The following is a 15,077-nucleotide window of genomic DNA, read 5'->3' on the forward strand; positions in this document are numbered from 1 at the left end:
TGAAGTGTCTTACACGCCATGCGTAAACTAATCACGATTAAAGAACCATAAATTTTTACATTGACTAATTGATTAAAAACTTTATTATTCCACCAAACTGGGGCGCCCGCCTCTTACCCTACACGCAGGATGGGGGGAGGAAGAAGCAATCCCCGCGCGTTTCGGACGCTGCCTTGAGAGCTTCAACAGCCACGTGGATTGTTCGACACTGGTCGTCTTAAGCCTCGCTCTGGAGCAAGGCCTCCCAGGCTTCTCTACTGTCAATATTTTCCTTGGCCCCTGTGGAGCCAGTACATTCCTATATTACACAATCTAGCGTAGCTTTCTCTTGACAAATTTTGCAGAAAACGCCGTTAAAGCCCCTCGTTTGAGTAAAGTAGATCCAATATCGTGATGTATGATTGTGAGTGCGAGTGTAGTAGAGTGAGACTAGAGTGCGAGTGTGTGCGAGTGGAGTGCGAGTGTGCGCTGGAGTCCAAATGCGAGTATAGGCGCCGCCAAATGCGAGTGTGCACTAGAGAGAGAGGCCGATGCGGAGGTGGAAAGATTCTTTGGGCTTTGTAGTGATATACAATTTTCCTGTAGGTGATGATGTTATCTTTGATCCGTGGAACTGGCTGCTCTAGAGTTGCCCGATGGTAGAGTGCTCGGGTGAGCTCATGAGCGGATTCGTAGCCTGGGACTTCTTCGTGGGCCGGACCCAAATAAAAGTTATGTCCTTCCCTGGGGGGTTGTCGAGTAGATTTTGGAGGACCTCTTCCAAGGTTCTCCCTTTGTTAAAATTTCGAATAGATGATTGGTTATCTCATAATATGATTCCCGCTTTTCTACCCGCTCAAGCGAGAGCTACTGCAACCTCCTCGGCTTTAAAGGTGTCCTTCGTGCACGTGGATCCCGCTATCTTAACCCACCCGTCACCATCAACCACCGTCGATACTGCAGCCCCGTCTCTGCCGCAAGTGGCGTCCACGTACGGTACTTGATGCGCCGGTGTGTTTTAAGTTTATTTACTAGAGCCTGAGCGCTGTGAGCTCTGCTCTGTTTGTTGTAGATAGGATGCATAATTTAAGTAGAGGGGGGGTGCAATTCGGAAGCGTTTACACACGTCCAACAAAATGTTCTTCTTGCCAGATGGGGCACCCCTGTCGCATTGGAATCCTACCCATTCCATGATATTTTTCCTTGTTTAGAACAGGTTTAATCTTTCCAACTGATACACTCGTACTGCCTCAGTGAGCTCAGCTAGCGGACTGTGAAACCTCACTTTGAGAAGGAGGTCTGTCGAGGTCAAGTCTGGGAGCCCTGGGGCTCTCTTAACGTCTCCCTAATGATCGCATCAAGTTTCTTTTTTTCTTCTTGTTTAAACACAAGATACGGTGTGGCATACGCTCTTCGGTTGGTAATAAAGGCTTGCATGAGTCCGAGGAGGCTGTTCTTTTGAGGCCCCTGCCTTTGAGTGCAACTCTCCTAAAGATCCCCGTGACCTGCGCCGCGTAGCCTTCTAACTTCTTGATTGTCATGAGGTTATATCCATTTCTCTGGAGTTACGTGCCCAGACTGATTTCCTCCAACTAGAGAACCTCATTTCCGCTTACGAAAACATTGATGGGTCTGCAGTTTTCAGCGTGTCCCCTTTGATGTTTTGGCTCAATGAATATTAGCTCCGATTTCTGTGGGGAGCAGGCCAAGCCTCTGCTGGCCGCATACATTTGTTCCGTATTCGCCACTATCTGTAGTTTAAGTTCGATGGCTGCGTCACTCCCATTGTTAACCCAGATCTTGATATCATCCGCGTACATGCTAAACTTTATCGATTCAATCTTATTGAGTTCCGCCGGGAGACCCCCTCATCGCTATGTTGAATAGGAAGGGGGATAGCACCGACCCTTGTGGTGTTCCCTTGCTCCCAAGTGTGATGGAAGGAGACTTCACATCTAGAAATTTTACGTTCGCCTCCCTCTGTGACAGAGTCTTTGATGTATGCATATGCCGTATGTCACACAACTACCTCTTCGAGGCCTGCCTCGAAGAAGTTCAGTGAACAATGCTGCCACGTTCAATAAGCTTGTCATTTGGGTGGGTAGTTACATGTCTGCCCTAGGCAATATCTAACACAACTGAAAGCTATTGAATATACTACGCTCTCTTTGAGACAACATAGCTAGTTTTGTGCAGTTTAATGAACCCTTGCATATTGCTTCCACACGGATTGATGATTTTGCACTGCCTTGTATCTGCATGCGCAGAAAAGAAAGCTTTTGCACTTGTATGTGCTTCCCGCTTTTTTATGCCGTTAGGAGTATATTTTTAAGTATGGCACTACTCCAACCTGCTCTTGGACTCTAGGATTGTTCACAGCATTAGCGTAATTGTGCGAAAGCGGTGGCTTTAGCTATCTTTCGGTAACGCATACTCGAATGTGCTTAAGGTGACCTCCATTGTATAAGCAATGTGATTAGGTGAAAGTGCTGGCATTTACAGAGTCAAAGCAGGAGTTCATAAGGGAATTATTGAAACACGTACTAATAACACTGCGTTGTACAAGTTTCAAATGAGCCGACTAGTAGGACAATGGCTACTGGTTCACTCTGGGCTTCAAGCTTCTTAGCGACGTTTGACAAGTGCTCCGGCTTGGTCCCAAGTTTTCAATTTACCCAAAGCAATCAACCTGACAGCTGCTCTCGCTCGTGCAGCAAGTTTCTCGTGGTCTGCTTTTTAGGTTTGCACATTTTGCGTGAGTTCACTGCGCATATACAAGGTTTTGTAGCGCCGGTGCAGGAGTGCTGATGGACGTCGACGGAAGAAAAATACTTGGGGCCCTGAAGGCAATCCATGACGTCATGTATACGTGGGAGCGGGTACACGTCGTTTTTGGTAATCTTGTCAAGTTGCCTGTAATCGGCCAAAAATCTCCAATTGCCGTCTTTTTTTTAGCAAGAACCACAAGAGAAGCCGAAGGGCTGCAGAACCGCTCGGTTATATCTTTCACGAGCACCTTGTCAAGCTCTTCTTGAATAACGTGGTGCTCAACTAGAGATACCCGGTATGGCTGTCGGTGGATTGAACGGGAATCGCCAGTGTTTTTACGGTGCTTGAGAGCGCAGGTTTCACCAAGAGGACGTTCACAAAGGTCAAATACGTTCAGATAAGAAGAGAGGAGGCGAATGAGATCGTAAGCTTGATGGTGCGAGATGTCTGGAGCAATTATTTTGTTCAAGTGGGTAGGAGACGGATCTGATGAGGAATACGGTATATCGGCAGGTTGCGGGCGAGCAGCATCACCTGGATCCAAGGCCGCTATAACTTTATTGTAGGAGGGCGTCAGTATAGCGAGATAAATGCCATGTTGGAACACTCGTGAGCACAGGCTGAAATACCCCACTGAAAGACAAGATTGTCGCCTAGAGTTATAACAGTATGTGGAATACCAATAGTGTGCGTTAAAAAAACAGCAGTGAAAAGATCGAGCACATATGCTATGTATTAGAGGGGCAAGCGTAAGACCAAGTGAAGTCACGACTTGCGGCGGCATACGGTTGTCCTCAGGAAGATAGGTGACTCGATTGTTCGGGATTGAACAATAACACTTAGTACGTGAAGCTGTACAGTACCAGCTGGACAGTGCATGAGGGCGGAATGGTCAGAAAAACAGTCAAGACCGAGGGTGACATCATTATAACAGGGGGTGAGGACAATTACCGAAACAAAAGTTTGATCACCAGCAACACTGGCACATGTGGCTCAAAGGCCAGCTGCAGGAGAGCAGGAGACACACCACCGTCGGCCACAACTCCCACATTTGATAGAGCAGGGGTCATGACTTTGCTCAGGTGAGAGCTCCTGAGAGCTTGATGAAGGTGAGAGCTCCTGGAAGAAATATCGGTGCCGATGTCGATTAAAGCGGTAACAAGTGCACAATCAACTTCAACATCTATCAGGTTCTCATTGATAGGGAGCGTCAACCGAGGGATTCGAGGGCAGGCGGCAGTAGCGGCGTCACCTCCAGAAGCTGCAGCTGTCAGTTTCCCGAAGGAAAACGCTAGTAGTAGAACTTGGTGGGGAACGGCGTGGTGGAGGTGAACTCGAAGGTTTACTCCGTGGTAAGGGCGAGCGCTGCATTGGGTGGCTTTGATAGCGTTCTCGCTAGACATTTCTGGTTCAGCTTGTATTGGTACCTGGTGCACACTTCAGGGTGGAGAGTGGAAGCCGGAGTAGCTTGTCCGAGAAGGCGAGACCCAAGGAATTCGCCAATACCATGAAATGGGTCCGACACGTTCACACCGGAAGCAAATTGGCTTGTCGTCAGGAGTCCTCCACGCATTCAGGCGTGGAAATTCGGATTAGAACAACGATGTTGGACAGAGTTTAGGGTGGCGCATAGGTAAATGTCAGGGCGATTCACAGAGCAGGAGGTTGCAGACCCATGTCTCCCAGTTTTGACGAACAATGGATCGTATAAGTGATATAGTCGTTCAGGCATAATGGGGCTCTCCGCGAAATAAGAGTGCAGGTGATGCGCCTTCGATATCCCTCCCAAAGATTCGGGTGCTAGTCTCCGACCTTGAAGGCTTCCGTGTTCGGACGGCAGGCGAAGTGGAGGGCGATATGTCGACATTCAGCAGCTTCGAATCGGCGACCTGCACTAATAAACCAATTGACTATCTAAGATGTTTTAAACACGATCAGATTAAGCGCATCGACCGTGATCATACTTCATAGGTGCGCGACCTTATCGGCATCTGTCGTATTGGCGTCATATTTTCGCCGAATGGCCAGCACGTGCTGAATGTACGTCAAGTATACTCAGTAGCCGCCTGCACTCGAGAGGCAAGTTCTTTCTTGGCGGCACTCTGGCAGGCTGCAGGTTGGCAAAACAAGTCGCGGAGTTTAGTATTACAAGCGCTCCGGCTTTTGAGCTCTTCTTCGTTGTTATGGAACAGGCCTTCGCATTTCCCTTTAGGTGAAATGTAATGGTCGCCCGCATCAAGATCGGGTCCCTTCTTGGATGTGCGCTTCGGTGTGCAAGTCCAATCTAGTAATCGACATTGTCGGCATCAGTGCCTCAAAAAGCCGCAGGGTGACGGGGTGGAGCCAGTATAAAGGCTAGCATTACGGCCACCGATGATGCAGGTTGAGCGCCGGTAGTCATTGTTTGAGTGGTGACTTGACGGTCGCTGTAGAGCTCCATCTTGCGTCAGACCCCCAGCACCTCCACCAAGGTGTTAGGTGGACGCAGACACAACAGGAAAAGCTATTTACAATGTATAATCGAATCGATCAAGCGCTGAACCATATGGTTCGAGGCAGAACAAAAGCGCCTTCTTCGTAGACACTCCTTTAGAGGGAAGTATCATGACAAAATGAATGAGAATAAATAAAACTTAGGTGCCCAGCTTTTAATAATCATTATCATAAGGAGGCAACAAACAATGGGAACAAGGACAGCATAGGGGTAATTAATTCTAGTCTATAACTGAACTTATAAAAAAGATAAATAAATAGAAATTACTTTGACGTAAAAAACTACCTAAGCGCAGGTGGGATACGCACACACGTCTGCACATTAAGCGAGGTTGCGTTATTTCTAGTATATGAAAAAAAAAACTAACTAGATTCCCAGGGTTGGCGATGATCGATAAATATAAAAACCCCAGAACGTGGATGAGAGAACGGCGCCATTGTAGGTCAGTTAGTGAGAGTGTCGCGTGTGTAAAGCAAAGACTGTGTGCGTATCATACCTTTGGTGAGTTTTCAGAGCTAAGCTCCCAGTTGCCCGTTCCTGCGGCAAGCGTCAGCCTTAAAGTGAACGCCAGCCCTAAAGCGAAGCAATAAAGCGAACGCGGATCACAGCGGGAAATGAAGGACAGTGATAGCGAAAAGAGCACGAGGAGAAAAGTGGAAGAGGTGGGTATTGCGGAAATTTGAGAAGAAAAGCGTAGTGCCATGCAAGACTGGGTTTGCGGCGACGATGCCTACGGCATGGCCCAAGAGTAGTGCGAATCGTCTGTGCACTCTTAGTCTAGTCAAGTCCTGAATAATAGCCTCCGTATAAGGGGCGTGTTCTCGAGTTAGTCCAGACTACTGCATGTAAGCGTATTCTAGAGCGAGAGCATGCGTGAGAAAATGCGACCGACTGTACGCCGCCGATAAGCAGACGCAACGTTTCCATGTAGCCCTGCAAATCTGGTGTCCAAAAAGCGTGGCGAAACATTTGAGTGTGCCAAAGCGACAGCTGCAAGGAGCAGTCAGTGAGAAAGAGAAGTGAAAGGAGATAACAAACAGACCAAAGAAGAAGTCGTCGCCTAAGTGCGTAGCTTTGATGGTGGAGGAGGAGGAGGAAAGATAGTGCAGGCCGGGAACTAGCAGAAAGATGGCGCCAGCTGGCACACAAGGCGGTTTTTGTCGGCGGTAATTATCGTCATATTTTGGACCCAGGATGTAATGCGGCTGCACTCGCGTTGTGAAGTCACCTGACCGCGTCGATGAGCGCTCTCGGTGATCTCAATGATGTTCAGTTCCGCAGATGTTACGGGAAATCGCAAGATGCCAGTGCAGCTTTGGCAACTCGTGGCAGTGTGATAGCCACGCTGAATTAACGGCCATGTGCGCCGGATCGTCGGGCCTAGCGAGCGCGTCCTGTACAGCTGTGAATTGGTGGTGTCAAGTCGGTAGGCCGATTTTCCTTTTCCATGCTCTACACTTACTAAAGGCCTAATGTCCGTCGCTGCATTATTTGGACCAGCAGATAACTAACGTAAGTGGTTTAAACATCTTAACGTGTAGTACTAATGCGGACACACGCGTTCAAATTTTCGCGTGTGAACTAGCTATACCTGCAGGCCTAATTCCCTTTCGGTTTCCTCCAATCGCATTATTGCTGGCGACTTGCTTTCTTTCGCAGTAAGGTGTCCTTTCGTTGATATTTCTTGCGCGGATTTTCATAATGCTTCTGTGTTTTATCGTGCCCTCAGTAATGGCGTGTAGCAATAAATCGTTCGTTCTTTTTTATCCCTTTCGTGAAATTTGCGAGATAACTTCATTGGATTTGGTAATTTACGTCGGTCAAACGACGATTTTATATTGAACAATTTTTGTAGTGTTACGCATTTTCCTCCGTCTAATGTGTGGATTTGAGTGGGTTTCTGTCTTTACAGTTCAAGGGTCGAGTTCACTGGAATTCGATGCCCAAGTTAGCTCGAAGCTTGCGTGATGTGATAACAGTCATTTAACTTCAAAAACGCAGACGCACTGAAGTGTCGGTTTGGGCTTGAAGCTAGATTTTCCACAATATCTCTTGGTGAGGAGCAGTACACTTACTACTTAAAGAAGGGGCAAAACTCTGTGCTACGGGCGAAATTTCAACGGCGTATTATCTCCCGTCGGGCTAGCAGCTAAATAATTCTATTGCAGATTGAAAAATGTGTAAATTTCAGTACTTGCGCCATCTCATGAGGTGAGAAAACAGTGCTGCATTGCTAAAAAGCTTTGAAACAACAAAGATAAATATGTCAACAAGTTAGACATTTTCTTTTCTCTAGTTATTGCTATGTGGCGTTACTTTTGGCTTTTCCGTACCTCCTAGCCCCAAAATAGGCCTAATACCTTCTTATCAGCTTTTGCTTTTCGAATTATCAAATTTATGAAATTTCCTTTTATTCTAAACTAACCGGCTTTATTTCTATACAGGAATAAAGCGGAAGAGGTCGACACTAATAACGACGCCATCAAAGAATGCAAAACACCCGACTCTACAGTGCAATTACAGAGTTCGTCATAGCGCTGCTAAGGAAAAATCAGGCCCAGAATGGTTGTTCATTGCAGTTCACAAAGTTAATCTGCTTGTGGTGAAGCACGCGAAGAAAATGCTGATGGCATACCAAAAGAGGGGTGGGGCGGAGAAAGACACAAGCGTTTCAACATTGCTCGCATAGGAATGACATTGAAGCATTTGCACGCGCTCTGCTATCACTACAGGTTAACACACATTCAAGAGGCATCTCGCTCATTTTTGCGCATTTCACAAGAGTTAGTTTACAAGAGTGTGAATGAAAGCAAGTTCAGCCCAATGCCAGTAAGTATAAGGGACATAAATCAATGCCCTTGAGTGCCAGCTGACAATGTTGGCCAATTAGTTATTACCTGTAAGTAAGAAGAAATGTGACTGTGAATAAACCATAAGCCCAAGCACGTTGGGTTGATTTTGAAGAGCACAGGTATATGTGAAATGTGTCTGCGCAGAACGTAAAGAACGCAATTTACCGTACTTCACTCGCATTAGCTGCTTGCTCAGAGCAATACATATGTTAGTCTGAGTAGCGTGTGCTAGTCTGAGTCTTCTGAGTAGCAGCTGAATATTTTTGTTTGACCTGCAACATTGATGGCGACATATACTTGCCCTGAGTGTTTTCGAGCATAACTTTAGTACACGATTCATGTGTCCCTGCATAACTAACTTTTTACTTAATAACTGCATGAACATCAAACAAGGCATTTTTGTATCGGGTTTCACCCTGCCTAGCTTCTTTTTGTTTCGTTTGTACTGCCATTTGTTGTTTGTGTGTCTCTAGTATGCGTGTGCATGGTATTGTAGGGATGAGAAGAATATCTGGGTCTTTGTACAGTCAGCTCTATATTGTGCTTCATTTCCGCTTCTATCAAGACAATAAACAGCGAAAAGGGCAGTATTTCTTTTCCAGATCAATAAAATTATGGGGTTTTACGTGCCGAAACCACTTTCTGATTATGAGGCACGGCGTAGTGGAGGACTCCGGAAATTTCGACCACCTGGGGTTCCTTGACGTGCACCTAAATCTAAGTACACGGGTGTTTTCGCATTTCGCCCCCATCGAAATGCGGCCGCCGTGGCCGGGATTCGATCCCGCGACCTCGTGCTCAGCAGCCTAACACCATAGCCACTGAGCAACCACGGCGGGTTATTTCTTTTCCAGATCACGCGGAAATGTTGAAACGCATCGAGTGTTGGATGGTTCAAGATGGCTGTTCCAAATATGTATGTTGATGTACAGAGTGACTTCAATTTCTAAATTATTTTAGGATACAGTTTGCTTTTCTTTGTGTTAATAATTTACACCTGATTCGTGGAAATGCATTTCGGACGTTTCAAATAAAAGACTATTCTTTGCGCTTTGCCGTAGTCCACGTAAGCTTGGCGTAGGCATGATGTGGTCGCTATCTACATCTATATATTTGGTTATGTAAGGTTTGGCCCATTATCATATGGCCTAGGTATGTGCAAGTACACGTCCATATGACCGGTAGGTACAGAGAGTGTCAAGGCACGTAACATTTTTTTCTGAAGTACTAGTGCAGTTTATTAAAAAACGTTGTGGAACCATTTCCTGGTTAAGGCAGATTGTACATTTCTTTGAAGACGGATGTCTTTGCGATGGTTTTATGTGTGTGATGAGTTTTTCTGCGAAGCATAAAATGAAGCATAGACCCCAAGTTCTATAGTTTCGCTTGTCCAGAACAACATCTATGTTAACTCAACATGAATCTCCAAGGTACGTAGGTCGAAAAGTTCATTCCTGCAAAATTCTGCTCAACACAATGACCTCGGTTTGATGTAGTCTATGTTAACTGAAAATAAGAGTTGAAATAGCAAAAAGTTATGCTGTCTCTTCTCGGTTGGCGTATTCTTGGACTCTTTTCTCGTAATCGTGACTTCTTTTGCAATCAGCGATATGTTGTGTCAAGTCCAGCAAGATAGGTGTGCACTCCGACTCTAACTTAGTACGGCAGCTGCTGGAGTGGTTCTCTGAATCACCGAGAATTTCCCACAATAGGCAGTTGCGCTTTCCTGGAAAAAATAATAATAGCTTTAGAATTTTTTCATAGCTAACGTCAAGAATTTAGTGTTTCTTCATATATTATACTGAAGCGTTTGCTTTTGTTCTTATTGAAAACTCTGTTATACTCCCTTTTCAATCGTGTAACGCCTTATGGGCGTTGCTTCTATTGGCAACAAAAAAATGTTTCTGATCATATACGGTAATGAGCGCCATATTTAACGATGCTTCAGAGAAAAATTAATGATTCCGAGCATAAAAAGTTTGGCAAACTAGGTACTTCCTTCTGAAAGAACTGTAGGATTGTTATTTTGTTGTGATAGCAACTACGGCGAAGCTGAGGAGAAGTTGTTGCTGGGCGAGTTGGTTGGGATCTAATGAATACATTGTTGCGCCAAAAAAGGAAAATAAAGACTTGGAAAGAAAGAGTATGAAAGTTTCGTGCACTTCCTACCCAAGTCTTTATTTTCCTTTTTTGGCGCAACAAGTATTCATTACAGCGTAGCTCTAGGCGAGTTTTCGTCCTCTGCCTTTTCACCACCATGCTTTCTCGGTCTAGGCGTGGCTTGCGCATGGAGGGTTACACGTGTCCGCATAAGCGACAGGCTTGCATTACTTATCTTCAAAAGCAACCAAGCCAAATGGAATCATGGTCAAGTTCAGTTCTATCTGCTCAGTTCGACCTTCCGGTGCAGGCAGAAGCGTTTTGCGCATAAACACAAGCGCTCCTGCGATGCAGCTGTGTGCGTGCGTAAGCCATAGCTGGAAATACAGTAAGTTTAGGCTACACAAGACGATAATTCTCCCTATTCTTATCTCGCGAACCAACGATGTGCGACGCCTGTAAAGATACTGGCGGCACTGATCATGACAGCGTTGTGGAACGCCTGGTAAGTGCAAGAGCCCTGCTTATCCTACGCAACAGAAGTTGCCTCGCGTGCTCCATAGAATAGATACCTTATTCTCTCATAGCTCGAATACCATTCTAGGAGGTTCAGCGAAACGCTAAATCGCTCAAATGAATTTAGTACATGTTTTAGTGTTCACCGTAGCCAAACTGTTCATTTTTACTATCCCTTTCCAAGTAAGTGCACAGTTTTCCGACTACACCTTGAATGATATTTGCAAAAAAAAAAATGCAAGACAGATATAATCTAAAGCTCTCTTTTTAAAAATATGTTTCAGTTTCGCTACACAATGAAAATGCCTTGAATTAGGCCTTGTATTACGATGCACCTCCAAGTGCCTAACATACATTGTTATGCATTTGTTGGTTTTTGTAATAGATCATTTTTATTGCATGAAAAATTAACCGCTGAGGGCGTTGTGTGTCAACCGCTCTGAGGTAACACAGTATGAATAGTATTGCAATAAGTGCATGGTAAAACAATAGCACAACTGCCCAACAAGTCCTGAAAGACCAAGGCATGGCCATCATCTGCCGCAGCAGCCCTGACGATCCAGCATACAAACAGACCGATAGACTATACCTTTTTCGGTGGTAACCTGCTTTCATTTATGTTGTTATATCCAATATAATTTTGCTGAGCTTTGGTGTTTACTTATACATACCGTTGTCATATTCCGCGTTTCGCTTGGTGAATTAAAACTTCCATGATTGAAGTGAAATTCATGCTCAAGTAACTGTCGCAGAGGCCTCAAGCCTGGTCTATGATAGCACGTGGAACCGTATCCCTGACTTAAAAGTCGCACCGCCACGGGCATGTAGAGGAACTGCAATGCATATTTCTATGCCAAAAATAGACTCCACAACTAGGAGAAAATGTCACTGAACGGGCCCGCCGCTCAGATTGAGCCCATGTAATGAGTGAAATGGGGAACAAGATCGATACCCAATAAGACCCGAACTTGGTCCTCACATATACCACCGGTGCTCCCCGGGTCAATGCAATACTGTACCGCACTTTCACCATCAAGGAAAAAAAACAGCCGAGTCGCTACTATCTTTCAGCGATCGCCTGATTTTGCATACAGAAGAAACAAAAAATTCAAGGAATTGTTAGGGCGAGAGCACCAAAGCCCATTCGGACAAAGAGTTGTCGACCCCGCTGCAAGGCTTCTCGCCACATGACAACAGACACAACTCAGGCATGGAGCTCCGTCTTTGTATATAAATTAATAAAAAGCTTCATAAGGGTTCCCGTAACATCATGTACAAAATTCTATGCAAGGTGTGCAAGCAGGTATGTATCGGATAGAAACACCTTTTAGCCTGCATGACGACCGCGGGCATGGGAAAAGTCTGCCGAGCTTACGCCCTTCTCCAGGCATGCTAGACTGCCAGATCACTCCTCTGGTTTCCAACACACCCATGCACGCGAGTACAGGGACTATATTTTTATCCTTAAATTTGGAACATATGCGAACGGAATTCATGAGAGTGCTGGGTGCCTGATGTTCCTCCGAGTTATGCAATGACAGAGACAAGCGCGGATGCACGCTTTCTACTCGAAAATTTAGACGCTGACCACCGCTTGCTGTTTCTTTCACGTACTCCTGAGGGGGTGAGCGGAAAACTTATAAATCCAGCTTCCCCCATCCTGCCACTTAAGCCTTCGTTCTGAGTGACTTATCGTCCCTTCTAGGAATCCACACGAGTAGAGTAGGTGCCAGTTGTCCGCAAAACATAAAAAACTGCACACGGACACGGCGACTCCCTAATTCGGCTCCCTAAAGTTGTAGGCCCAGCTACGTACTCGCTTTGTAACTCGCGTGTACATGTTCTATGTTTTTCTTTATAGCACCTCAGCTGCGCCACAATGATCGCCGGAACGGGACGTTACTTGTATATGTGGGTTGTAAGAATGTGTTACTTCCTGAAAGTTGTTGCCTTTCGGTTTACCTTCCGGACTCCTTCTCTGCTGCGCCCCCCCCCCCCCCGCCCGGACCGCTTTATTCGATCAGCCCTCTCCCTCCACAGCGGCGGCACTCGCGCTGGTGCTGTGCAGCGACTGTTTCCTCCTTCCCTGCCTGGTATCAACGGGAAGCTAGCTACCGCTACCGCTAATTAAATTGGATCGTGTACTCATGATTTGCCTTTTTGTTATGCCCCCCCCCATAGCAGCCAGCTTTCGAAATAAAAAGGAAAAAATTGACCGCCCTTTCACTACTTGAAGAGAGGTGCAATCGAAGTTCGCGATCCGCTGGTCTTCGTTGTCGTGACGCCTCGGCTTCACGCTCCCTCACGACGAGGTGGGCACGTCGGCGACGAGCCCTTTCACGGGCGAGTTCCAGGTGACGTTCATCAAATGCCGCCTGTTCTTCGGCCGAACGGACGACGCAGCCAGCTTCTGCTGCTGTTCCATCAACGCAGCCTGCTCATCAGCTCTCATCAGCTGCTCTACAAATTGAGGTGAATCCTCAACCTGACCTATGGTCACTGCACTTTACCCTTGCCTATCACTTCTACATCCTGCAACATGCTGGCATCAGGAGAAAGTATGAAGTAAAGTGCATTTAAGGATTTTCCAGGTACACTTTCTGATGCTGCGCTTCCTGAATAGGGTGTTCGTTATTCGAAGCTTATTCCTTTCCGCAAATTCTACCAGCATCTTTCCTCTAGCGTTCCTAGAATCGACGCCGTAGATGCCAAGTGCTTGTTCCCCAGTCTGCTTTTTCCCCACTTTTGCATTGAAGTCGCCCATTAATAAATTGTACTGTGTTTGCACTTCGTCATCGCTATTTCGACATGTTCATAAAACTGATCTACTTCCCCATCATCGTGACTGGATCTTCGAGCACAGGCTTGTACTATCTTTCATGTATACCTCCTAATAAATTTGATTATGACTACAGTTCCCTCTTAATAATGCTGTAGAATTCGTCAATGTTGCCCGCTATAGTCTTATGGATTAGGAATCCGAACACGCATTGTTTCTTATCTAGCATACCTCTATAGCAGATGACGTGTCCGTTATTCGGCATTGTATAAGGTCCACCAGTTATTCTAATGTCACTAAGACCGAATGATATCCCAAACAATGTCTGATAGTTCCTGAAATCGTCCTGCTAAGCTAGCCTCACACGAGACGGTTCGGATGTTAAACGTTGCAAGGGTGAGTTTCCGTTGGTATCCTGTCCGGACCCAATGATTCTTAGCACCCTCTGCTGCGTTACAGGGCTCCACAGCTGCTGGCCCAGTTACCATTTACCCAATGGCCCACAGTCCCCAGCAACTGCTCCGCAGCTACTGGGGTCTGAGGGCCATTGGGTAATTGAGTGAGTCACTTCGGAGGGAGTGGCCGAGTACTGCACCAGGGAGGACAATTTCTGTTCTGGTGAAGGAGTGTCTTGTTGAAGTTTAGTGGGCCTTCCTAATTTTGGTGTACGTGGATTAGTATAGCCCCACTCACTCTCGGCATGTTTTGCCTGTCACAGGCGTCCCTCCAAGCTTGCAGAATAAATTATAGTGACTAAGTTCAAATTGCTCTGGTAGAGCAGTTCTCACCTTCATTTTCGCGCGCAAGTTCCACCATTAAGCAATCTTCTTCAACATGGATGACTGTGAATTCACCGCCCACGTACAACTGTTTCTCATTTAAATGCTTCACGGTGTCCGCTGAAACACAGAGGCGTGTGCATTATTGCTTTTGCTCGGAATACGAAACATCCCAAAAAAGCGTACACATTTCTAGTAACTCAGAGCACACCTAAGGGAGAGTTTGCTCATGCGTCTCCCTACATGGCAAATCAGTACTTCAGAATTTCGCAGAAACCATTTCAACTCCCGCTCCCCTCTCCTAAATAAAAGAATGAAACTTCGTTGTCTATCCTTTTCTAAGATGCAGAGTTCGCAGTCTATTTAGAGACATATTAGAGCAAGTTACGCCGTTACCACGATCCCTTATTTTGTAAAAAAACTATCCTGCCAATATGCATTTGATATATAATGCTTTCTACCCTAATACATATTCTGTAACTATGTTTCCTGCTTTCGCAGGTAATTTGTATGTCTTCTAGTTACCTATATGCGAGATTTTACGAAAATTAATTGGCCAATTTTTAATTGAGAATGTAGTTTTGTAGGATTAATAATTCCAGCTTCCTTAGCACCGTTAGATTTCAAGAGCTTTGCATGTCAGGTGTATGTGAGTTTATATCTATCAAATTAACAGCGCCGCCATTCTTGGCCGCATATTTCGCGTGCGGAATCTGGTAAATTGCTGCCATAAGGAAGACAGAGAGCACTACTGACCAATATTTGTGGTAATGTGCGTCTAAACATACGCTGGTACTAATTTACTATGT

The 15,077-nt window shown here is 45.8% G+C and overlaps 1 protein-coding gene and 1 long non-coding RNA gene across 2 annotated transcripts in view; one reads left to right on the forward strand and one right to left on the reverse strand.

The window, feature by feature from the left end:
- Positions 1–8,513, forward strand: part of LOC142590377 (uncharacterized) — an 87,874-nt gene extending 79,361 nt beyond the window's left edge. The window contains exon 3 of the long non-coding RNA XR_012830081.1: positions 7,687–8,513. This is a non-coding gene — a long non-coding RNA (uncharacterized LOC142590377). The remainder of the gene's footprint in view (positions 1–7,686) is intronic.
- An 804-nt stretch (positions 8,514–9,317) lies between these two features.
- LOC142591138 (uncharacterized) overlaps positions 9,318–15,077 on the reverse strand; it is a 41,425-nt gene continuing 35,665 nt past the window's right edge. The window contains exons 6-7 of the mRNA XM_075703516.1: positions 14,278–14,388; positions 9,318–9,820 (exon numbers count right to left, since the gene is read on the reverse strand). Of these exons, the coding sequence (XP_075559631.1) occupies positions 9,630–9,820; positions 14,278–14,388 (302 nt within the window). The 3' untranslated portion in view covers positions 9,318–9,629. The remainder of the gene's footprint in view (positions 9,821–14,277; positions 14,389–15,077) is intronic.

This window comes from Dermacentor variabilis, chromosome 8 (assembly GCF_050947875.1).
Source record: "Dermacentor variabilis isolate Ectoservices chromosome 8, ASM5094787v1, whole genome shotgun sequence".
In the NCBI taxonomy this organism is placed as follows: Eukaryota; Metazoa; Arthropoda; class Arachnida; order Ixodida; family Ixodidae; genus Dermacentor; species Dermacentor variabilis.